Genomic DNA, 24,877 nt, shown 5'->3' on the forward strand with positions numbered 1-24,877 from the left:
ACATGCCACAACTAAAGATCCCACATGCCGCAACTAAAGATCCCACATGCCGCAACGAAGATCCCGCATGCCGCAACGAAGATCCCGCATGCCGTGACTAAGACCCAGTGCAGCTAAATAAATAAATAAATAAATAAATAAATAAATATTTTTATAAAATAGAATCATATAGTGAGCTCCATGTATTCACCACCAGCTTCAAGAATTATCAGTGCAGAGCCGATCTATCTCTATCCTCACCCAATCCCCTCATCCCTTGAGTTATTTTGAAGCAAATCCCAGTCCCAGACATCATATAATTTCACTCATAAACATCAGTGTTACAACTGGGGCAAAGATTAGACTTAGGGTTAAGGTTAGGTCTAGGGTTGCAACAGAGTGAGTTTTAGGGTTATGGCTTGGGCTTGGCTTCGGGCATTTGTTAACCTTAGGACAAAGAGAGCCATAGGGCGGAGGTAGGGCTAAGTCCAGCGTTATAATTAGGATTAGGGTTAAAGCCAGTGGAATGCTCATATGGTGAATGTAGTACATGTTCTTGATTTCACACCCAGGTTTTCTTTGCCTGGCTAGTGTGCACATCCTCCATTCACTTCCTTCTTCTGAAATTTACTCTTATCTTAACTGTAACAACCTCAACCCTGGAAATTAGGTTGCCCATCCCTAGTAGCCTGCAGTCACAGTTTGACTGCTACAGGCATTCTAAAGTGACACCCTTGCCTCAAGGGGGGACCAGCTCTGGGGTGCAAATTTTGGTTCCAGGCTCCCCGTGGGTTCAGGCCTATTGTAGTCTCCATTGCTTAGCTCTTCTCATGCCCTGTCTTGTTTCCCTCACTGCCCTTCCCCCTACAAGCACTTTCCCAGTAAATCACATGCACAAGAATCCCCTTCTCAGGTTCCACTTCTAGGCAACTCAACCTAAGATAGTGATCAACAACCCAAATATAAGAAGGAGATTAATATTCTGAGCTGTCAAAAACTGACAATCACCTGCAATGCTTATCTCAATAAGAAAAGGAAACAAGATGCATAGCCCCCAGTGACTACATATCCTACTCCAGGGACAATATTTTTCTCTCTCTCCTTCCAATAAGCTCAAGGAGGCAGAATCCTATTTTTTTGTTCACTGCTTTAGCCTCAGGAGCTAATGTAGTACCTGACACATAGTGGGCCCTCAATATATATCTGTTGAATGAATGGACAGTTGATACATATGATTCCTCTGATCTTGCACCTAGATGCTGCCGACTCCAGGCAGTCACGATGCCAGACTTTTCTCTCATAATTTGAGGTTCGTTAGCTACAGCCAGGCCGTGAGAGAGCTCAGGGCCTTGACTCGAAATGACTCCTGGTCACACACACCGCGCTGCCTTGTCTTAACCATTTTCCTTCTCTTTATCTTTTGTCATCCTTGCCCCTTCATTCTCCGTGATAATTTTTCTTTCTTCTGTATTATTAAAATTTAATACCCAGGTGATTAAGAACCATCTCCAACTGGTTCAAAAATGGAGAACTCAATGGAGCAACTTTAATAAGCTAGCGACAAACCTCAATGTGCTTATTAAAAAATGGGTCTGTAATGAAGGAGGCACCACAAATTCCCAAGGAAAGGAAGAATTTTAGTGCTAGGATAATTGGTTAATTATTCTGAGGGGTAATAAAGTTATAACCTAATTTACCAATGTTCATCAAAACAAATTACAGATGGACTAAGTAATCGGATACCAAAAACTGAAACAAGTAGAAAAACAGGTGAATAAGTAATCTCCATGTGGGAAATGCCTTTCTAAGGTTAAAAATAATTTTTTAAAAATCATAAAGGAAGTGTTAAACCTTTGGCACCACCCCATCACATATGAATTTATCGTCAGGCAAAAAATCAGAGATACTTGCCAAGATGGAGGTATAAAAATGTTCATTTCAGTGTTAACTATGTATCAGGAAAGAGGAAAAGAAACTGGCGTTTACTCTGGACAAGGAGAGTGTGCCTCTCCTCTCCCCTATCAGAGACTGTTAGGGAGGTTGACCTAGTAATTTGTAAGAGAAAAATCTGAACTCAAATAATCTGCAGATTCTTTGCACTGCTAAAGGTAAAAGTCAGGAGTGGGAGACATTTGTTTAGGCAAACTCCTCAATGACTTCGCTGATGATGAAAGGTTAGATTAGGTTAGTTCTGTCTAGAGGGAGGTGAGTAATGGATAGAGAGTTCAGATGCTCCACCAGATAACATGCTAAGACTTACAATTTTCCCCTGAGGACAAGGAAGAGAGGGAGGTAAAGTCCTGGATGAGTAGAAGAGGTGAGAAAACAGAAAGAGCTATAGGCAGAGTCCTAGGGAGGAGGGTGGTGCATGGTTACCTGTAGGACGACTTGCAGGCTGTAGATGGGCCACACTCCATTTTGTCCATTTAAATTATAAGTGTATAAATAAAGTACACACATATATAAAATATAATTTAAACATATATTCATTTAAATTACGTGGTGTACAGATAGAATAGGTAGTACAGTTATGTGCTTCCAAATTAGAACTGTTCAAACTGCATCTCTTATACCCAGTCCTGCACCCATCCACCCACTTCCCCTCCACCGAGTCAGTAGTTATTAGTTTCTCGTCCATCTTTCAGGATATGGTGGATCTACTCTTTTATATATGAGCGGCATATATTCTTGCCCCTCTTTTTTTCTCTCCACAGATGGTAGTCTACTACACTCAGTGTTGTGCACCTTGCTTTTTCCCCTTAATCATTAGTCTTGGAGATATTTTCATATCAATGCACAAAGAGTAAATTCATTTCTCATTTAATCAGTCTCATGTTGATGGACATTTGAGCTGTTACCAATTTTTAAAAATTACAAACAAGGCTGTAATGAATACTTCTGTGCATACGTCATTTTGCAAATGTAAGAATATATCCACTGGATAAATTTTTAGAAGCAGAATTTCTGGGTCAATGGGGATGTGCATTTATATTTTGATAGATATTGACAGATCGCTCTCCCATCGGCAATGTGAAGGTGCCTGCTTTCTAACACCCTTATAAGCATCATGTCTAACATTCACTTAAAATTTTTATTGAAATATAGTTGATTTACAATGTTGTGTTTCAGGTGCACAGCAAAGTGATTTAGTTATACATACATACGCACACATATATTCTTTTTTAGGTTCTTTTCCATTATAGGTTATTACAAGATACCGAGTATAGTTTCCCTGTGCTATGCACTAGGTCCTTGTTGGTTATCTATTTTATATATAGTAGTGTGTATATTTTAACCCCAAACTCCTAATTTACCCCTCCCCCACTTCACCCTTTGGTAACCAGAAGTTTGTTTTCTATGTCTGTGAGTCTGTTTCTAACACTATTCAGTTGTTTCCTTTCTGGGTTGTAATCTCCCTCTGTTATTGCCACAACTTCAGTAAAACCTGTTTCACACTGTAACATGGGCTTTGGGGAAGGAAGAAGAAGAAAGCACTGCCAGGTACATGAGGGGAGTCAGGGCCAGAGGTGGATAGGATGTGCTGGAGATAAGACGGTCGGAAGGGACCAACCATTAAGAAATTTGTTGCAAGAAGTGACCAAAAAATACATTTTCACTGGAAATCTAGTTCATCCAGGAGTTGCCACAGTATGAGTGGTGGATGTTAGACTGATTAATTTTGTTATTAAAGGAAAGAGACATCCTAGGGGGCCAGACATTTTACGGGCAATGGGTTAGTATTATGAGGTTGAAAATCCCCCATCCAAGAGGGAGGTGGTGTTTGGCTTTTCATGAATAAGTTGGTGCTGGAAGGATGATCACGCTCCCTCCCAGGCCTTCCAGAGTGATGGGGTGCAGCAGTCCTGAGGCTCCAGGACTCCAGCTTCTGTCTCCAGGAGAATGTGTTCCCTGAAGGGAGGGCTGGAAACCCCATGACACCTTGGCCAGCCTCTGTGTCCAGTTCTCTGGGGAAATGACAACCTGGAAGAACATCATAGAAACCATCTCCTGCCCTCTCGGTTTATACCCCTGCTTAGTGGATTCCTCCCCACCCTCCATTCTGTTTCATTCATTTCTTTTTTATTTTTTTAATTAAAATTTATTTATTTATTTATTTATTTATTAATGGCTGTGTTGGGTCTTCGTTTCTGTGCGAGGGCTTTCTCCAGTTGCGGCAAGTGGGGGCCACTCTTCATTGCGGTGCGCGGGCCTCTCACTATCGCGGCCTCTCTTGTTGCGGAGCACAGGCTCCAGACGCGCAGGCTCAGCAATTGTGGCTCACGGGCCCAGCTGCTCCGCGACATGTGGGATCCTCCTAGACCAGGGCTCGAACCCGTGTCCCCTGCATTGGCAGGCAGATTCTCAACCACTGCGCCACCAGGGAAGCCCCTGTTTCATTCATTTCTGTTTTTATCTTTACTAATGCTTTCCTTCTATTTCCATGGGGATCATTTTGTTGTTATTTTCCTAAGCTCACTGTCCTTGAGCTAAACCTAACAACAAAGAATTGGCAAATCCACAACCATAACGAGTAACTTCTAAAAATGGTTCTCAGGAACTGGCAGAGCAAGCAGGACAAAGCAATGTAAAAGGAGGATTTGGGGGCTTTCCTGGTGGCGCAGTGGTTAGGAATCCGCCTGCCAATGCAGGGGACACGGGTTCGAGCCCTGGTCTGGGAAGATCCCACATGCCGCGGAGCGGCTGGGCCCGTGAGCCACAACTACTGAGCCTGCGCGTCTGGAGCCTGTGCTCCGCAACGGGAGAGGCCGCGATAGTGAGAGGCCTGCGCACCGCGATGGAGAGTGGCCCCCGCTCTCCGCAACTAGAGAAAGCCCTCGCACAGAAACTAAGACCCAACACAGACAAAAATAAATAAATAAATTAAAAAAAAAAGAGGATTTGGAAGATTTGAACATGCCAGTTAATAAGCTTGAAGATATGCATCTGAAATTTTGAACCCAACAAATAAAAAAAAAATCTTCTTTTCAAACTCCTGTGGAACATTTAAAAATATTGACCACTGATTAGACCACAAAGGAAATTTCAAAAAATCCCCCAAAGCCAAATAACATACAGGCCAACCGCAACAACAGCAAAATTTGTTAATTAAAACCAAACAAAACCCTAACTCCTAAATATCTCTTAAAGAAAAAAGATAATGCAAACTATGGATGCTATACCTTTGCAGATCTATAAGGCTATTAATTATAATTTTGAAGTTTTAGTCTGCTCTCTGCATTGTTTTTGTTTCCTCTGAGTTACTTTATTCGTTTGCTTATTTTAATCTTTGTCTTTAATGTTAGTCTTTTCTTGTATATCATGATATTTCTGGCTATGTGTTCACATGCAAGGGTAAGGCACTAAAAGGCTCATTCAGTGTTTATTGCACATTTTGAGGGTTTATTGATTAATGAACTTCATTTTGTGTCAAGGCACTGAAATAGCTCTTTTATTGGGAGAACTTGCCTAAGCCAGATGTCAGTATTTTCTCTGGGGCAAATCTCTTTTCCCAGCAAGGAACCTTCCAATCTTTGCACCAAAGATGAGAACACTAGCTACTGCCATCATTCTGGTCAGGAAGGGCCACAAGGTTCAGAAGGCATTTTCTATCCTCTAATGCTCTAAGTCCTTTATTCATGTCATTAACAAAGTACTTCCAAGTTTTTATCTTGAAAGCAGAAGGGCAGAGAGACACTGCCCAGAGTGTCGAGTCAGTTGGTAGCAGAGGTGGAATTCCTTTCATCCACTACCAAGATGAGGATTAAATGCCCAGAGACTCACATGTTAGAGGCTGAGTTGGGGTTACTTCTGCTATAGATCCTCTGCTTATCTAAAGCCAAGTGCTTTCTGTGTTCCAGATGGAAAAGCCTCAGATTTTCCAGCTGATGATGATTTCTTTCCTTGTTCTTAAGTGCCGTTATGGTTTAAGTCCTGATTCAGTCATTTTAGTGAGGATTTGGGAGGCTGCATGGTAAATTCATGTGTTCAGTTCCTTGAATCATGAGTCCAAATTATTTTGTGACGACAGTTATAGCCTTTTACAAGTGTCCCGGTTTGGCTTCCTTCTGAGTAGAAGTGGAGCATCTTTCTCAGGTTCCCCAGTTGTCATAAGAATATGTGAACTTCTTCAACACAGGTGCTGCATATTTAACTGGCTTGAAGGAAAAACTACACTCCAGGTATTTTTCATGGTAGATAAACCTGGATTTAAAGCTCTTCTATCTTTAAAAGTTGTGACCTAAGTGTAGCAGTGTCATTGGAAGCTTCTCTGCTGAGCCTCTACTCTGAAAGCTTCCCCAGACTAAGACCAAGAGGGCTGAGTGCCCTGAAGCATACCCATTCCTGCAGAGGCCAGCGGCATTGAATGGGGTAAAGCTATCTGCTTATGTGGAGGGAACATGAAGAGGAATCCGCCTATGAACTCAGTGTTTACAACAGTGCAGCTTTTCACAGCACGTGTTATAGACCTCAGGGATGCATTTATTTCAGGAATAAATTTTTCCTGACTAAACGGTTTGCTTTTACTCTGTAGCCAGTGAAGATTTAAGATTTTCTCTCTAATAGCAGCTAGAATACACAAAGCCCATTTCAGGGCCCATTCTGCACACTTACCGTCATTCAGAGCCTTTAAAATGTATTTTTTTTTTTTGTATCTTCTCTCCAGGATCCAGGTGAATTTTCTTAATTTGTTTGCCCTTTTCCTAATTTTTTTTTTTTTTGCCTAACTTTACATGTATTATTATTTTGCATGCTTCTTCGAATGAAGAAAGATAACCAATAAGTGATTTTTTTTTCTCCTCTGCAATGTCTAACAGTGCTTTGTTCAAAGGAACTTTGTATGTGACTGAATGAAGAGATTCTTTATGATAATCTAGACAGTAGGAAGAGGAAGCAGAAGGTATTTCTGAGAGGAAGAGGTTGCATGTAATTCAGCATTTGGTATCCTTCATGTCAGATGCATTCTTACCAACTATAATGAGAAGGAAAATCTAAAATTGAGGTGAAAGCAAAGGTCACCCTGAAAGTGCCCAGGAATTGAAGCAATTAAGAACATGGTGTTTCAGCTCTGCCTTGTTCAAGAACCTAAACAGCACTCAGCTGTTTTTTATTTTTTGAAATTGAACTAATGCCTGTTGAGGTCCTACCTTTGGTCCAGTGGTGGTCACTGAGCGGGGTTCATGTACTCTCTAGCTTGTGTTTGTGATATTGTCTTAAAATTATCTATAGCAGTTCTTAAACTTTTCTGGGTCATTGGTACCTTTGAGAATCTGATCAAACCATGGACTCTCCACCCAGAAAAATGCACATGCACACAACATTTTAACTGCCTTGGCAGGTTCATGTATCCCCTGGAGGCATCCAAAGAACTTAGGCTAAGAAGCACCAGGATTTGGTATTGTTTCTGACATGAACGCTTAGGCTGTCAAAACTCGGAAGAAACTAGTTGATATTTCATTGTATGTCTTGATTAATTAGGAAGTGATAGATGAGGAATTTTTTTTCCACATCAAATCTTTTAAATACAAAAAACTGACAATAAAGGCTAATGTAAGACTCCTGAGAAGGCAAGAAGGGTTAGAAGTCAAAGAACAGGAGATGTGCTTAACTTGAGATCAGAGAGAGGCACGGTTCCTACACGTAAATGTTTGCAAAGCGTGGTCCCTTATCGGCAACATCCATATCACCTGGAACCTTGATAGAAATGCGAAATTAGGGGCCTCGTCCTGATTTACAGAATCAGAAGTTCTGTGGGTGGGTGGGCTTGTTTTAACCAGCGCTCCAGATGATTCTGATGCCAAAGTTGATAATCTCTGCGCTAACGCGCATGGAAGAGAGGAGCTGGTGTTAACGTTTCTGGTGGTTGGAATTTGAGAACGTGGAGCTTTGAAAGTCATAAGCAACCAACTGGAGATCTGGGATCTGGTCTGTTTTCTCATGTACAAGAAAGAAGGTAATTCATAGCCTTCTTTTTTCTAAAGGGTCAGGAAGCCATTCGAGGAGCCATTCGTTACCCGGATTATGTCGTCACGTCCACCTGAACTCTGGAGGGCGTCAGAAAGAAAAAGGATGGAAAGAAACGGAGGACAGTGGGTGCAGGAAGAAATGACGAGGGCCCAGGACTCCACTGCCACCAGCTATGCAACTACTGCCCAGGCAGTTCCCCTCCACCCGCCCAAGCCCCCAGTCCCCACACAGTTAGGATGAACAGACTCTCCAGCACTGCCGCCCACTTCCGGGCCCCTGCCAACAGCTACTCAAAGTGCTCAGCCAGTCAGCGCCCCTGCGTTCCTTCCGGCGTTCTGCGTGCTGCCCTGGAAACGGGATGGGCCAATCCAAACGCGGAGGGGTGAGGAACTCGCAAGGCCGGTCGCCGACGCTCTGAGCCCTGCACTTTCTACCCCTATCTAGGGTAGATCGGTGGACTCGTCCTAAAGCTGGGCGCGAGGCCGGTGGAGTTGAGGGAGGTGCCTAACGGCTTCACTTCCAGGCCCCAGCCAATGGGAACCGAAACTGCTCAGCCAATCAGCGCCCTGAGCTCCTTCCGGCGTTCTGCGTGCTGCCCTGGAGACGGGCAGGCCGAATGCAAACACAGAGGGGTGCTGGACCTGCACGGCCTCACGCTGTCCACCTTGTTCCATTGCTTCGCCCCTGGCTTTTGGCCAGTGGACTCGTCCTAAGGGGTCGGGGCCGAGACGCGCGCACTCGCGGCCGGCATCCAGTGGACCTGCGGCTTCTCCCCACCGAGCTAGTAGGTGAGCGGTAGTGGCGGTTTTAGAGGCCACTAATGTGGGTTCCTGTCTCTTTCAGCGTTTGTTGGAGAGACTGTAGGCCTGTAGGGGAGCCGCCCACCACCCTCCCTCCCTCCGTGGACCCTGTGCCCTCAGCGCCCCCTCTCTCTTCGGGTTCTGCTTTGTGTTTGTGTTAAATCCTACACAACTTTTGGTTCAGGGTACGCGGGACACCTCTTCTAGACCTGGGTTCGGGAGATGCGCTTTATAGACGCCCCGTATTCGGAGTTTTATCCCTTAAGACTCTGACTTAGTTTTCCGGGTTCTAAGCCGGCCTCGCTGACTGATGTCGGTGCACGTGGGGAGGCAGTGAAAGCTGCCAGTTCGCTGGCCGCGATCTACTTGGGATGGGGAGGAGAGGGTGTTTACGTAGCGACTCAGAGCCTACACTTTCGACGTCAGACTAGGCTCAAAGCTTGCAGTTGATTTGGTCCGAAAAGTGTTGCGAGGAGGAGCACCTGTTTAGTGCTTAGCATAGTGCCCGCCGCCTTTTGTGCCCTCGGGAAAGGTTGATTTCGCCTGCAGTTTTCAAAGGTAGCGCGCATCCGGACAGCGAGTTAAAACGCAAAATTGCTGGACCCCGTTTCCAGAGTTTCTGATTCAGTAGATCTGGGCCCAGGGCGAGAATTTGCATTTCTATCGAGTTCCCTGGTGTTGCTGATTGCGGCTAGAGAGGGAGTTAATGATTTGCAGGTGGGGATGATTAAGAGGAGGGTTCACTCATGTCTTTACCAGCGTGCCGTTACCACCTGAACCGTTTCAGAGTTTGTTGAATGTAGGCTCTGTCCGCTGAATCTGAAGTGCTTCAGTTGCTCGTATGTGTGAATTCCTCTGACTTCTGGTTTCTCAGATGATACCTAGGTGAACTTGTAGATTAAAAGAGACTTAAAAATGCACCATGCTTTTAGAAAATGTGGAAGACTAAACTGTGGTGTCTGGGAATGCACACTACAGTGAGAAAACTATAAAGAAACGCATGAAAGTCAGGAGAGTGATTACTTTTGGGGAGTAGGAGTTGTTATTGTCCTAGGCTCAGGGAAGGGATTCTGGGGTCGCTGGCAAAGTGCTATTCCTGACCTGGGTGATGATTACGAGGATGTCTCTCTTATAATAATTCATTAAAGTATACATTTATTTTGTGGGTTTTTCTGTATTTGTGTTTTATTTTACACGTTGAGGTTACAAATGTTAAAAAAAATGCATATTAGGAAGTCTAAGGTGAGGAACATCCCTGGGGTGAGTCAAAAAGAATCTTAAAGTCATGGGCTTTCAGATTTGGAAAATAAACTTAGAAGACCATCTGATCCAATTCTTATTTTAGTCTAAGGAAGTTGAGCCCTCAGAATCGGGAAGTGCTGCAGGTAATAAACGCTCCTCTAAGCCCAGTTTGTAATTGATGTGTTTTGTTAATTTCTGGCTGCCTGCTCTGCTCAGATGCCTCTATTCAGTGAAAGATTGAGGACATGAATTTGGCCTGACTCAAATTCAGAATTTTAAGATTTTATTTTTTTTCTTGTGGCCTAAAACCTTGTTTTCAAGGAATCACTTACTCATCTTACATAAAAACTTATTATTTCAGCGTCTTATTCTGATGTATCCTAATGTACCAATTTGTGAACATTTAATTAAGGTCTCTGGTTATTTTTTTTGCCACATAATTACTCCTGTTAAGGCTGCATTTTAGTGGGTCAGGACTCAGCACTGGTTCTGTTTACCTGAACCAAAAGACTGGCACATATTTCTCCAGGAAAGAGGGGTTTATTTGGCATCAGCAGGGAATCCCAATTCGGGGTGTGTAACCATGAGAAGTCACCGTGCAATTCCCCAGCATGGCAGGGAAGGCGAAAGCTTTCTTAGAGAGGAAAAGAAAGTTGGGAGGGCTGTAATAAACAAAGAATCCATGGCTTTTCATTGAGTTGAGTCCTTGCCAGCAAAGAAGAGGAATCTTTCTTCTTCTTGTTGGGCTCTGCTATCTTTGCAGGGCATGAGAGCTCCCCGCTTCTGGTCTCCTAACTCTAATTGAGGTTTCTGTTTATTAGTTTTTTACACTTCTCCCTTTTGATCAAGATTTTTCTCTGAAAGCGTTGCTGATCAAGAGTCAGGTTTTCTAGTTTCAGGGGCTTTTTGTCCCTCAATGTCGGGAAGTATCTTTCCTGGGTGTAGTGTCTCAAGTCGGAGGGAAAGTGCACAGATGGGAAACCTATTAAGGTCACAAGTAACAAGGAAAGGTAGGAGGGAGAACTCTCAGGCACTTTTAATCTAAAATCCATATGTTATCAAGATGATAGACATTGGCGATCCTCTGAAGTCTTAGGCCATCATCAAAGGTTTGGCTACTGTATGGTTAGGCCATTCAAAATGGCTGTTCTCTGCTCTCTGTACACGCCTTGCTTGACCATTCCTTGCTTCATTCACATGACTATCCAATCATCTCAATTACAGAGGTTAATTAGTCCCTGGTAACTGATGAGCCCATCTGATGTCAATTCCCCCCCCCCATAAATAGTAGCCTCCTCCTCCCTTGAGTAGTGAAGAGTGCTGCCGTGTCCTGTCCTGCCTGCTGTCTGCCATACACGGTGGGGTGTCACTCCAGGACCTTGCTTAAGGCATGTAAGATCCTCTGTCCAATAAGCCATTTATGTCTCTGTCACTGAGTCTGGGCTCTTCGAGGCTTGACAGCTACAAGGCTTGCAGGCCTGAGGGGTGCAGCCTAACAGTGACAAACTTCCAGCAGGTCTGATCTGGATATCTTGGGAAAGCTGTCTCATCAGATATTGTCTGCTTCAAGTCCGGGAAATCTTTACTTTCAGGTCGCCAGAGGATGTGCAGGTCCAGTCAGAGTGCGGTGCTTCCTTTAGATGTGTTGTGAATCCAAGAGTTGTATTCCTTGGAGTTTGGTGGCACAAGGGTTGGCTAGTAGTACTTGATGGGGGCCTTTCCAGTGATGCTGAAGACAGTTCTTCTGGAAGTGTCTTTTCCAGTAAATGAAATCTCCAGGTTGCAAGGTGTGGTGCTTAAGGTCTTTGTCTCCTGAGGGTGCATGGTAAAAAGACCACCCTACCGGGCTTCCCTGGTGGCGCAGTGGTTAAGAATCTGCCTGCCAACGCAGGGGACACGGGTTCCAGCCCTGGTCTGGGAAGATCCCACATGCCACAGTGCAACTAAGCCTGTGCGCCACAACTACTGAAGCCCGTGTGCCTAGAGCCCGTGCTCCGCAATAAGAGAAACCACCGCAACGAGAAGCCGGTGCACTGCAACGAAGAGTAGCCCCCGCTCACTGCAGCTAGAGATAGCCTGCGCACAGCAACGAAGACCCAGCGTGGCCAAAAATAAATAAAATAAATAAATTAAAAAAGACCACCCTACCAAAACATGGTTATTTTTAATAGAGGCAATTAGACGTTTCAATGTTGGAGTATCTCTCCTTTTATTAAATGTGGATCGTAAGAAGCAAGAGCCAAGTGCTTTGGGTGTCCTCTGATGATCTCAAAGGTTGAGAGTTTCTGAATTCCAGAAGGGGTGGATCTGAAATTTAGAAGGACCAACAGCAATGCTTTTGGCTAAGGTGTTTGGAGGGTCTCTACACGTTTTGCCAATTGAGTCTTCATAATGCCGTTAGTACGTTCAACTAAACCAGAGGATTGAAGATGGTAAGTAAAGTGTAAGTGTTGTAAAACCAGCTGAACGGTGCACGCTTGTTGAAGCACCTGGCCTGTGAAATGGGTTACTTGACTACTATGAAGTTTGAGAGGAGTTTCCCAAGTAGCGATACTCTTTTCCAAAAGGACTTTAGCCACGTTAAGAGGCAGTAGGCTGTCTGCAAGGGAAGTTCAGTGAAAACGTACAGACCGTGACTAAGGCATACTTTATTCACTAGATGAAGTTATATGAAATCCATTTGCCAGACCTCAAATGGTCCATCATGCAGATGAAAACGTCCCAGGGCAGTATGCACAGGCCTACCTGGGTTGTATTTTGACAAGTGAGGTAGGCACCTTTTGTGGCCTTCTTAATGTTTCCCCAGCAATATTGATTCATGAAGGCTATCATTTTGTCAGTAGACTGATGCTTTAATGCATGTACAGTGGTGAGGAGTGGGGATCTTAGTCTCCCATAGGACTGTTGTTAGTCCAAACCAGAGCTTTCTCTTCTATCAAACCAACAGTTGCTGAATTTCTAATCTTTTTTCTTTTTTAAGTCAGCAGGCAGCTTTCTTTTATTTATTTTTATTTATTTATTTATTTTTGGCTGCATTGGGTCTTCGTTGCTGCGTGCGGTCTTTAGTTGCGGCGAGTGGGGGCTACTCTTCGTTGCGGTGCGCGGGCTTCTCACTGCGGTGGCTTCTCTTGTTGTGGAGCACGGGCTCTAGGCGCGCAGGCTTCAGTAATTGTGGCGCATGGGCTCAGTAGTTGTGGCGCGCAGGCTCTAGAGTGCAGGCTCAGTAGTTGTGGCACATGGGCTTAGTTGCTCTGCTGCATGTGGAATCTTCCCGGACCAGGGCTCGAACCCATGTCCCCTGCATTGGCAGGTGAATTCTTAACCACTGCGCCACCAGGGAACCCCCTGAATTTCTAATCTTGTTTTTCCTTTTCTGAGGCCAACTGTTGGGCCTTTCTAGCCAGTTTTTCTAAATTATCATTTGGAGAAATATCTCTTTGGACCATGACAGAGGTTTGGCTGCCGTTGGTCCCTTTAAGGGCAGCATTCCTTGCAGAAATAGCAGCAAGGTGATTTCCTTTTGCTTCCAGAGAGTCAAGCTTAGAATGCCCTGGAATCTTAATAATAGCTAAAGCGGCAGGTAAAAGTATTGCATTCAATAATTCCTGAACATAGGGGCCACTTAAAACTTTATTTCCACTGGAAGTAAAGAAGCCACATTGCTTCCCCAACATTCCAAAATCATGAGCTACTCTAAAAGCATATCTACTGTCAGTGTAAGTATTGACACTTTTGTCCTTGGCTAAACTACAAGCCCCTGTAAGGGTGTGTAATTCAGTATGTTGGGCTGAAGTAGCCATAGGTAAAGATGCTGCCTCAACAACATCAAAAGGAGTTGCAATAGCATACCCAGCAAAGTGTTTGCCATTGTCACCTTTAAAATAACCATCAGTGAACCGTGAGAAGTCACGTTTACCCCGTGGAATTTCCTATAGAACCATGAGGTGGTTCGTGGGGAGAGGTACTTCGCTGGTGAAGAAGGGGAGAAGAGTAGCCAGGTTAAGTTATTACAACAATAAAAGAGTTATGTGAGGGGCAGTTAACAAAAGGATTTCATAGGCAGTGAGGAGGCCAGCTGATAAACGTTGAGTGTAATGAGAATTTAGGAGAGCTTCTATTGCATGAGGTACAGATGGTTAAAGGGGATCCCACATGATTTTTCCAGTGGCCTTAACCAAAGGGCAGTGGCTGTAATGGCTCTAAGGCAAAGGGGGTATCCCTGTGCCACAGGGTCCAGTTGCTGTTCATAATACCCTTTGGGCTGATGGTGGTCTCCATGGTTTTGGGTGACTACCCCAAGGGCATGCTCTTCCTTTTCATACACAAAAAAGAAAAAGGGAATATGATAATGGGGATGCCCAAGGGCAGGTAGGTTCATCAAACTCTCTTGTAAGGCCTTGAAGGCTGTGTCTTGTGGTCCTTCTCAAAAAATTGGGTTGAGGTTGTTATTGTTGAGTAAAACATGTAGAGATACGGCTGTAAGAGAAATTTGGAATCCAATTTCTGCAGTAACCAACTAGCCTGAGAAAACCTCACAGCTGGTGCTTAGTTTTGGTTTTGGGAAACGTAGGCTGCCATGAAGTCTGTCTGGATCTAGGTGTAGCCCTTTTTCTGATATTAGATGCCCTAAATATCAAACCTGGGTTTGGGCAAATTGCAGTTTTTCTTTGGTGACCTTATGTCCCTTTAAGGCCAAAAGCTTTAGGAAGTGGATGCTATCTTCCTGTGTTTCTGTTTATTAATTTAAAAAAATTTTTTTGTTGAAATATAGTTGATTTACAATGTTGTGTTAATTTCAGATGTACAGCAGAGTAATTCAGTTATACATGTTTATTAATTTTTTTTTTAACAATTTTTATAAATTTATTTTATTTTTGGCTGTGTTGGGTCTTCGTTCCTCTGCGAGGGCTTTCTCTAGTTGTGGCGAGCGAGGGCCACTCTTCCTCGCGGTGCGCGGGCCTCTCACTATCGCGGCCTCTCTTGTTGGGAGCACAGGCTCCAGACGCGCAGGCTCAGTAATTGTGGCTCACGGGTGCAGCTGCTCTGCGGCGTGTGGGATCTTCCCAGACCAGGGCTCGAACCCGTGTCCCCTGCATTGGCAGGCAGATTCCCAACTGCTGCGCCACCAGGGAAGCCCTCCCACATTTTTTCTACTTAGAATTTAGAAATTTCTCTGTTAATAGTTTGATTTCTTAGTTGATCTAGATACCAGGTTTATAATCCAAATGACTAAATGTAATTACTAGCCTATAAGTTTTTTTAATTTTTATTTTATTTATTTATTTATTTTGGCTGCATTGGGTCTTCGTTGCTGTGTGTGGGCTTCTCATTGCGGTGGCTTCTCTTGTTGCGGAGCACGGGCTCTAGGCACATGGGCTTCAGTAGTTGCAGCACGTGGGCTCAGTAGTTGTGGCACATGGGCCTTAGAGTGCGTGGGCTTCAGTAGTCGCGGTGCACGGGCTCTAAGGCGCACGGGCTTTAGTAGTTGTGGCATGCGGGCTCAGTAGTTGTGGCTCGTGGGCTCTAGAGCGCAGGCTCAGTAGTTGTGACGCATGGACTTAGTTGCTCCGCAGCATGTTGGATCCTCCTGGACCAGGGCTCGAACCCATGTCCCCTGCATTGGCAGGCAGATTCTTAACCACTGCCCCACCAGGGAAGTCCATGAGCCTGTAAGTTTTTATAGTAGAATTTTTCCCATTTTGCAGTAAGTTTTAATTTCATTGGAAGTTGGAATCATAGAGTTACTCCTAGATTCTTAGATTAATGGTTTCCTATACCAAGATAGGGGTCAATAAACTATTGCCTACCGGCTAAATCTTGCTCCTCTGTCTGTTGCTGTATGGCTTATACCCAAAGATGAATAAGTTCTGGAGATATAATGTACATCATCGTGATCATAGTCAGCAAAAATATACTATGTACTTCGAAGTTGCTAAGAGACTAGATCTTTTTTTAAAAAAATTAATTAATTAATTTTTTGGCTGTGTTGGGTCTTCGTTGCTGTGTACAGGCTTTCTCTAGTTACGGTGAGCGGGGGCTACTCTTTGTCCCGGTGCACTGGCTTCTCATTGCTGTGGCTTCTCTTGTTGCGGGGCACGGGCTCTAGGCGTGCTGGCTTCAGTAGTTGTGGCTCGTGGGCTCTAGAGCGCGGGCTCAGTAGTTGTGGTGCAGGGGCTTAGTTGCTCCGCGGAATGTGGGTTCTTCCCGGACCAGGGCTCGAACGTGTGTCCGCTGCATTGGCAGGCGGGTTCTTAACCACTGCGCCACCAGGGAAGCCCGAGAGTAGATCTTAAATGTTCTTGCCAGAAAAAAGAAATAATTATGTGATGAGATATGGGTTACCATCATAGCATTACTTGACACTGTTACAATATATAAATGTATCAACACGTTGTACCCTTTAAACTTACACATTGTTATATGTCAGTTATACCTCAGTAAAAATATTGAGATAAAATTCACATACTATAAAATTCACCCCTTTAAAATTGTACAATTCAGGGAATTTTAGTGTATTTACAAAGTTATACAACCATCCACATTATCTAATTGTAGAACATTTTCATCTGCGCACAAAGAAACCCCATACCCATTAATTTATTGCTCTTTTACGTTCTGTTTCATAGGGATTTTGCTATGTTCTGACTTCCTGGGTATCATACAGAAACATAAGCTGTTTTTAAAGAGGATATCTTACTGTTTGGATAATTTCTGGGAAGTTTTATGTAGTCTAGCATGTATAATCCTCTCAAAGAGATGCCAGTTTAAAAGATGTTTTTGGTTGAGTAAATAACTTTATGTTGTTGGAAATATGTTTAATATATCAAATCCATTATTTTATTTCAGTTTTAATTAAAAATCTGGACTAGTAAAAGACTACCTCAAATTGTTATTCACTCAGGAATGTTAGGGGATTTTTCTTGGCCAAGAAAATGAACTCATTATCCTTGATAATGATGTGGATGGTTTAAAAAAAAATTCTTGATTTAAAACAGGAGTTGGCAAACTTTTTCTGTAAAGGGCCAGATAGTAAATATTTTAGAGGGTGTTCAGGCCATAGGGTCTCTGTTACAACTACTCAACACTGCCATTGTAGCCTGAAAACATCCTTAGACAATATATAAATGATTGAGCATGGCTATGTTCCAATTAGGTTTTATTTACAAAATAGGCATCAGGCTGGATTTGGCCCAGGAACCAGTAGTTTGCTCACCACTGACTTCGAATAATATTTGGATTGACTCCAATCCCTATGGATTAGATAGATGTACTATCATTCCATATTTGTTTATAGAGTGTATTCACATACATTGTCTCATTTCTCATAATTTGGGTTTAGGTGAGGCATATTACCCCATTCATTATACAGATATTGACACAAAGTGCTTTCCAGTGTAACAGAGAAAGTAAGAGAGGTATCAAGATACACTGGCTGAAATCTTATTCATTCCCTGATTTTGTTGCATGTGTTGGAAATAGCTGTCATTTTCATTATTTTTATTAAGGTCTTGTTACTAGGGAGTTGAATATTAGTTTGTGGATTGTTTCTTTTATTTTTTCCCCTTTTTTCATTCTATGAAAACAAAGGCTTGTATTCAACATTTGTAGGTGAATATTTTGAATTTATAGAATTATTAGATTTATTTACATATTAAATAGCTTAGGCTAATTAATCATGCAACTAACTTGCATTTTTAAAAAATAAATTTATTTATTTATTTGGATGTTATTTGGTCTTCATTGCTGTGTGCGGGCTTTCTCTAGTTGCAGTGAGTGAGGGCTACTCTTCTTTGCGCGGGCTTCTCATTGTGGTGGCTTCTTTTGTTGCACAGCATGGGCTCTAGGTGCGCGGGCTTCAGTAGTTGTGGCTCACGGGCTCAGTAGTTGTGGCTCGCAGGCTCTAGGGCGCAGGTTCAGTAGTTGTGGTGCACGGGCTTATTTGCTTTGTGGCATGTGGGATCTTCCCGGACCAGGGCTTGAACCCGTGTTCCCTGCATTGGCAGGTGGATTCTTAACCACTGCGCCACCCGGGAAGTCCCAAGCTTGCATTTTTTTTTTTTAAATTTTTATTTATTTATTTATTTATGGCTGTGTTGGGTCCCCGTTTCTGTGCGAGGGCTTTCTCCTGGGTCCTTCCCTTCCACCAGGGAAGCCCCCAAGCTTGCATTTTTAAGTGTCATTTTTGTTTACTTTTTAGGAACTAGAGATGCTATTAGGCTGCCATTTTATCAAACGTGAGAAGTCAGCCCAGAGATGGAAAACTTCATTCTGTATGAAGAGATTGGCAGAGGAAGCAAGACGGTTGTCTACAAAGGGCGACGGAAGGGAACAATCAATTTTGTAGCTATTCTCTGTACTGATAAGTGCAAGAGACCTGAAATAACCAATTGGGTAAGTCAAGTATGTTTCCCTCCCTTTGGGAAAAGACAGAGTTATGATCAGATAGAATAAGTAGTATGTAAACAGAAGCCATTGAACTCACTGTAGCAAATGGCACATTTTCAATCTGGAATGGGCAGCCTTCTCTCTGTAGTGCCACCAATCCTGAATAATGACTAATAAACATACCCAAATAATTAGCAACTTAGGTTTTTGTTCTTTGTTTTTGTAAGAGTCAGGGAAAATATAGTCTATATTAGATCACTTACATTTAAATTTAGTATATGATTATGAAGCTTTCCAAAGGAAGGACAGGTCACTCTCCTGGGTGAGAGTGACTTGGGTTTGCAATAGCTGTACCAACTTTATAGCCCAGGCTCCTTGGACCAAACCTAGCTTTTTTTTTTCCAACTTTTTTTTTTTACTGCGGTAAAATACACATAACATAAAATTTATTATCTTAACCATTTTTTTTTTTTTAAAACCCATCACAGTGGGAGTGGATTTTTTTTTTAAAGCGATCTTTCTCTGTTTCTTCCCAAGAGTTACCACTTTTTTTTTTTAATTAATAGCTACTTTATTTATTTATTTATTTATTTATTTATTTTAGCTGTGTTGGATCTTTGTTTCGTGCGAGGGCTTTCTCCAGTTGTGGCAAGTGGGGGCCACTCTTCATCGCCGTGCGCGGGCCTCCCACTATCTCGGCCTCCCCCGCTGCGGGGCACAGGCTCCAGACGTGCAGGCTCAGCAGTTGTGGCTCACGGCCCGGTCGCTCCGCGGCACGTGGGATCCCCCCAGACCAGGGCTCGAACCCGTGTCCCCTGCACTAGCAGGCAGACGCCCAACCACTGCACCACCAGGGAAGCCCATCTTAACTATTTTTAAGTGTACAGTTTGATATTAAGCACATGCATATTGCTGTGCAGCCATCACCATTTTTTATGAGGTACGTTTCAGAAACAAAGTACAAAGGTGATTGCCGGAGACCAGGGAAATGGGAAATGGGGAATTATTGTTTAACGTGTATAAAGTTTCAGTTTTGCAAGACGGAAAGAGTTCTGGACAATTCAACAGTCAAACTCTTGGTATTTGCCCAAAAGAGTTGAAAACTTATGTCCACACAAAAACCTGCACACACATGTTTATAGTAGCTTTATTCATAATTGAAGCAATCAAGATGCCCTTCAATAAGTGAATGAATAAAGAAACTGCTACATATATGCACTGAAATACTGTTCATTAATAAAAAGAAATGGGCTATCAAGCCACAAGGAGACACAGGAACCTTGAATGCACATTGTCAGGTAAGAGAAGCTGATCTGAAAAGGCTACATACTGTATGATTCCAACCATATGACATTCTGGAAAAGGCAAAAGTATGGAGACAGTAAAAAGATCAGTAGTTACCAGAGTTTGGGGGGCGGGGGGGAGTGGGAAGGATGAATAGGTGGAGTACAGAGGATTTTAGGGCAGTGACTCTCTTCTGTATGATACATGTCATTACATATTTGTCCAAACCCATGAAATATACACTCTGTTTTCCACAGAGGCGATACCATTTAATATTCCCACCAACAGTGTGCAAGGAATCCCATTTCTCTACATCCTTGCAGACACTTGTTATTTTCTGTGTGCTTTTTTTTTTGGTTTGGTTTGGTTTGGTTTTTGTTTGTTAAAACAGCCATCCTCATGTGCATGAGGAGGTGTTGGCTTTCGAAAGGCGTGTGAACAGTAAAGGGAAGACAGGTATACGGGGCAAGGTGCGCAGTAGTTGGTAGATTCAGAGCTGGGAACATGAGGAATTTCTCTTCTGATTAGGATTTCTCTGAGGTGAGAATCTAAGTCTATTAGGATTTCTCTGAGGTGACAATCTAAGTCTTCAGTTAGGAGATGGGGGAAGGGGAAGGCATCGTTCTAGAAAAGAGGAAAGAAAAGGTGTGAATTAGTCACCTGGAGGACAGACCAGCTGGGGCCATTTGAGATTGGGAATCATCAGTGGAAGGTAGCTCAGTCAGCGTGGTTTGTGTCTGCTTAAGTGCCTTGGGTGTATGCAGAGTGTGTGCAGGGTTGAATTGAACTGGAATAGCAGTACTAGAGCGAGTGAGCTGGAAAGTGAGTGAGTGGTGGTCATGGACTAGGATGTGTGGAAGAGATTTTGGAGAGAATACAGTTATCAGTAAAAAGAAAAAATCGAGCAATGCTGTCCAGTAGGAATATAATGGGGGTTACAAATATTTTTATTTATTATTTTTGGCTGCGTTGGGTCTTCGTTGCTGTGTGAGGGCTTTCTCTAGGCGCTGAGCGGGGGCTACTCTTTGTTGTGGTGTGCGGACTTCTCATTGTGGTGGCTTTTCTTGTTGCAGAGCACGGGCTCTAGGCGCACGGGCTTCAGTAGTTGTGGCTTGCGGGCTCTAGAGCACAGGCTCAGTAGTTGTGGCCCATGGGCTTAGTTGCTCTGCAGCATGTGGGATCTTCCCGGACGAAGGATCAAACCCGTGACTCCTGCATTGGCTGGTGGATTCTTAACCGCTGCGCCACCAGGGAAGTCCTGGGGGTTACAAATCTAATTTTAAAGTTCATAGTATCTATGTTGAAAAAGGAAAAGTAAGTGGAATTCATTTTATTAATATATATTACTTAATCCGGTATATACAAAGTATTATTATTTCAGCGTGCAACCAGTATAAAATTATCGAGATAGTTTTCTAATTTTGATGTTAAGTGTTGAGCATCTGGTGTGTGTTTTACACTTGGGGCTCATCCCAGCTCAGACCAGCTGCTTCTCAAAAGAGCACAGTAGCCCTCTGTGGTGAGTATTGGCCACAGTATCTCCTGCATTGGCCAGCGCAGGCTGCAGATGGGTGGTTGCGGTGAGGGTGGAGGGTGAGATTGGCAGCCCAGCGTCTGGAAGAGTGGGTACTTGGCATGTATTGAGTGTACGGGAGGGTCCGGAGGGTGTGCTGTGGCCGGAATTCTGTCGGGATTTCTGTACCTCTTTTATTTTTTCACTAGGACCTTCCCTTTTCTGTGCCAGAATCAGCGGAGATCCCTTTAAACTTGCTCACTGAGGGTTCTCCCCATTTTCTCTTGGCCTTATATTAGGGATCTATCACAAGGTGCTCTTCAAATTCTTTCTTGGTTACTCGGATGCTTGGTTTTCTACTCATCTGTCTTCTAAGTCATGTAGATTCATTTTCCTTTATTTTTGTTACAATATGAGCCCACCTAATTGTTCCTAGAGTGTGCCAAATTCCATTTCTTCTTTTTTTTAAAATATTTATTTATTTATTTGACTGCGCCGGGTCTTAGTTGCGGCACATGGGATCTTTTTTTTTTTTTTTTTTAGCTGAGGCATGCAGGATCTAGTTTCCTGACCAGGGATCGAACCCAGGCCTCCTGCATTGGGAGCGTGGAGTCTTAACTGCTGGACCACCCGGGAAGTCCCCAAATTCCATTTCTAAAACAGGGAGCTCTGTATTTCTACTAATTATGGGCCCATTAACCTGTGTTGAGTGACAGTAGAATTTGTAATTTTTTTTTTTTTTTTTTAAAGAAAATCAGAAAGCAAGGGTGCAAAGCACTTTGGTAAGTTAGTCATCAGGAATTCTGTGTCTTCATGTATCACACACATTTTTGTGGTTTTAGTTCCTATATTTAATGGGGTTTTTAAAGGGAGAAAGCAAAAATCCCAGAAGCAACTTAGCGTTTTTAAATGGACAGCCTTTTGCATCTTTATTGTTGAGTTTTGAATTCACTCTTGTTTTTGGTGCGTAAGTATTCTTATAATCTAATGGAAATGTACATTTTAAGATCAGTATGTTCATTGTAATCATTCCTCTTTTAATAATCTAGGTGAATTGATATTAGAATTCACTAAGAATATGCTTAAAAAGAAAATAGAAGGCTTTGAGAGTTCTTTTAAATATTATAAAAGTAATACACTGTCATCATAGAAAATTTGAGAATATAGAAAACTGAATAGAAGGAAAAAGCAGCATTGTTGTATCACCCGAAGGCAATCACTGTGCTTTTTGGTTTGTTTCTTCTAGTCTTTTTTTCTATGGGCTTTTAAAAAATTTTCTAATCATAGTATTACATAATTTTATTTCTTGCTTTTTTCACTTAACATTATAACATTGTCACTTTTCCATGTTATAAAATTCAACAAATAATGTTGGCCTAATAATAATTATTAATATACAACTTATTTAACTATTATTGTATTATTGAGCCTTTAGGTTATTCTTACTTAAAGGTTTTTTTTGTTTCCTTTAAAATTATTTCTTTTTTCCTGATTATGAAAGGACTGGGTACTTAATATAGGAGATAGAAAATTAGAAGTAGAAAGAATTTAAAAACACGAGTAATTCTACTCATAACAGCAGCTATTTTGATGTATACCTTCTGGTCATTTTTCCTATGAATATTCTTTTGAGATGTTAACTTACACAAATACACAAAACTTTTGTACAAGGTTTTGTTTGTTTTTAAAGACTGTACATTGAATTAGCATTTTTCCATGTCACCAGCCTTCATAACCATCATTCTTAATGTCTGTATAGAATTCCACTGAATAAATTCCAGTGTTTTCTTATTTATTTCCCAGTTGTGTATTTAGGTGTTTCTTAATAGATGAAAAGGTTTAAGAACTTTTTTATTTTAGTGTGAATGCTGTGTGTTTTTATAGGTTCGTCTCACCCATGAAATTAAACACAAGAATATTGTAACTTTTCATGAATGGTATGAAACCAGTAATCATCTCTGGCTAGTCGTGGAACTCTGCACAGGTAAGATCATGTAAGAAGTGCTACGATTGTAGCCACAATATACAGTTTTGAAAAAACATATGATGTAGTTTTTTTTTTTTTTATAAATTAATTTTATTTATTTTTGGCTGTGTTGGGTCTTTGTTGCTGTGCACGGGCTTTCTCTAGTTGTGGCGAGCAGGGGCTACTCTTCGTTGCAGTGAGTGGGCTTCTCGTTGCGGTGGCTTCTCTTGTTGCAGAGCACAGGCTCTAGATGCACGAGCTTCAGTAGTTGTGGCATGTGGGTTCAGTAGTTGTGACTCACGGGCTCTAGAGCGCAGGCTCAGTAGTTGTGCACAGGCTTAGTTGCTCTGCGGCATGTGGGATCATCCCGGACCAAGGCTTGAACCCATGCCCCCTGTTTTGACAGGTGGATTCTTAACCACTGTGCCACCAGGGAAGCCCTGATGTAGTTTTTGCTATTTTCCATTTTTCTTCTATTACAAATATAAGCAGTGTTGGCTATTGAGTACGTTAACTTGAACACCTATTGCTTGATAGATATTAGGGACTGGAAAAGGGCAAAGGTGTTTGGTAAGAGGAAGACATGTACAATTCAATTTGGGGTTAACTTTACTTTGGTATAAAATAATGCTAAATCACCTACATAACACTTAGAAACATTTTTTAGTGATTATTGATCAAAAAAGCTTTCCCATTCAGTAAAAACGAAGTATTTTAGGTCAACTAGCTATTAGCTAATTAGTTTATAAAGTGCTTATCTTTTTATTTTTATGCAAAGGATACTTGGCTCTTAAAAACTTAAGCAATATGGAAAAATACAAAGATGAATCAACAAATACCACCACTTAGCAATAATTAGAGATAACATGTTATAACTCTTGCTTGATATAACTTTCTAGGACTATATACAGGAAGAAAGGTGACTAAATACATAGATACTGTATTATCTGGGCTTTTAGTTTCAGTGTCTTTAGGAAAAAATGTAACAAGTACCATGGTTAGTGTACTTCTATTTATACACTAAGTAATAATAAATAATCATTAAATATTAAGATGAAATGTAATTATTTGTAGCTTTATGAATCTTATGTACTGGCACTTAGAATTTAAAACAATCATTAAAGAGGTTATTTGGAATAATAACTTATTTGCATTTTATTTTTCTGAATGAATAGGAGGAGTCTGTGGTTTAATTACTTTCATGAGATGTACACACTTTTGAGGTGATCTGGGCACTCAACCCGTTTTACTTTTTGCTTCAGCTGTTATTTGTGACCCCTGGCCATTGTAATAGCCTAACTCTAATTTATGCCTGTGTTTGGAATGATTCCTCACCCACCAAACAAAATGAACAAACCCCAAAATACCTCCTACCTTCATTGCACTAATTCTGATTGAACTTTCAGATGCCAGCTAAGACTTCACTTTCTCTGAACTTGACTCCTGTTATAATCTTGACCCTAAAAAAAAAAAAAAAAAAAAAAAGGTTTGTTTCTGGCACTTAGATGGTAGGAGATGTGAGTGGGACCCTGGTAGGGTATAGAAATGGAATTTGCAGTGTGTCTGCCATTGGCCTTTTATTTCATCAGTGGTGTACGTCAGAGTTTGTGATTTTCTAACTGTTAAGGAAGAGCACCTTTTTTTGCCATGCAGCTCTTGTAGAATGTGACCTAACTTTGCACAGGAGTAAACATAACTGTATTTTGCACAATGTGATTAAAGTGCACAGCTTAGGTTAGTGTT

General features: G+C 42.1%; 1 protein-coding gene and 1 long non-coding RNA gene across 3 annotated transcripts in view; one reads left to right on the top strand and one right to left on the bottom strand.

Moving 5' to 3' along the window:
- Positions 1 to 532: 532 nt before the first annotated feature.
- LOC309637811 overlaps positions 533 to 24,877 on the bottom strand; it is a 203,931-nt gene continuing 179,586 nt past the window's right edge. Inside the window, exon 2 of the long non-coding RNA XR_014250828.1 lies at positions 533 to 4,191. This is a non-coding gene — a long non-coding RNA (uncharacterized lncRNA). The remainder of the gene's footprint in view (positions 4,192 to 24,877) is intronic.
- The window catches only part of ULK4 (unc-51 like kinase 4), a 545,664-nt gene continuing 525,196 nt past the window's right edge, over positions 4,410 to 24,877 (top strand). The window contains exons 1-4 of one of the 2 annotated variants that reach the window (XM_082412745.1): positions 4,410 to 8,174; positions 8,252 to 8,732; positions 18,184 to 18,377; positions 23,053 to 23,152. In XM_082412745.1, the coding sequence (XP_082268871.1) occupies positions 18,240 to 18,377; positions 23,053 to 23,152 (238 nt within the window). In that variant the 5' untranslated portion in view covers positions 4,410 to 8,174; positions 8,252 to 8,732; positions 18,184 to 18,239. Of the gene's footprint in view, positions 8,175 to 8,251; positions 8,733 to 18,183; positions 18,378 to 23,052; positions 23,153 to 24,877 lie in introns of those variants that run through there. The other variant, XM_082412746.1, reaches the window with a different exon arrangement.

Source organism: Balaenoptera physalus, assembly GCF_965194825.1.
Source record: "Balaenoptera physalus genome assembly, chromosome: 11".
NCBI lineage: Eukaryota > Metazoa > Chordata > Mammalia > Artiodactyla > Balaenopteridae > Balaenoptera > Balaenoptera physalus.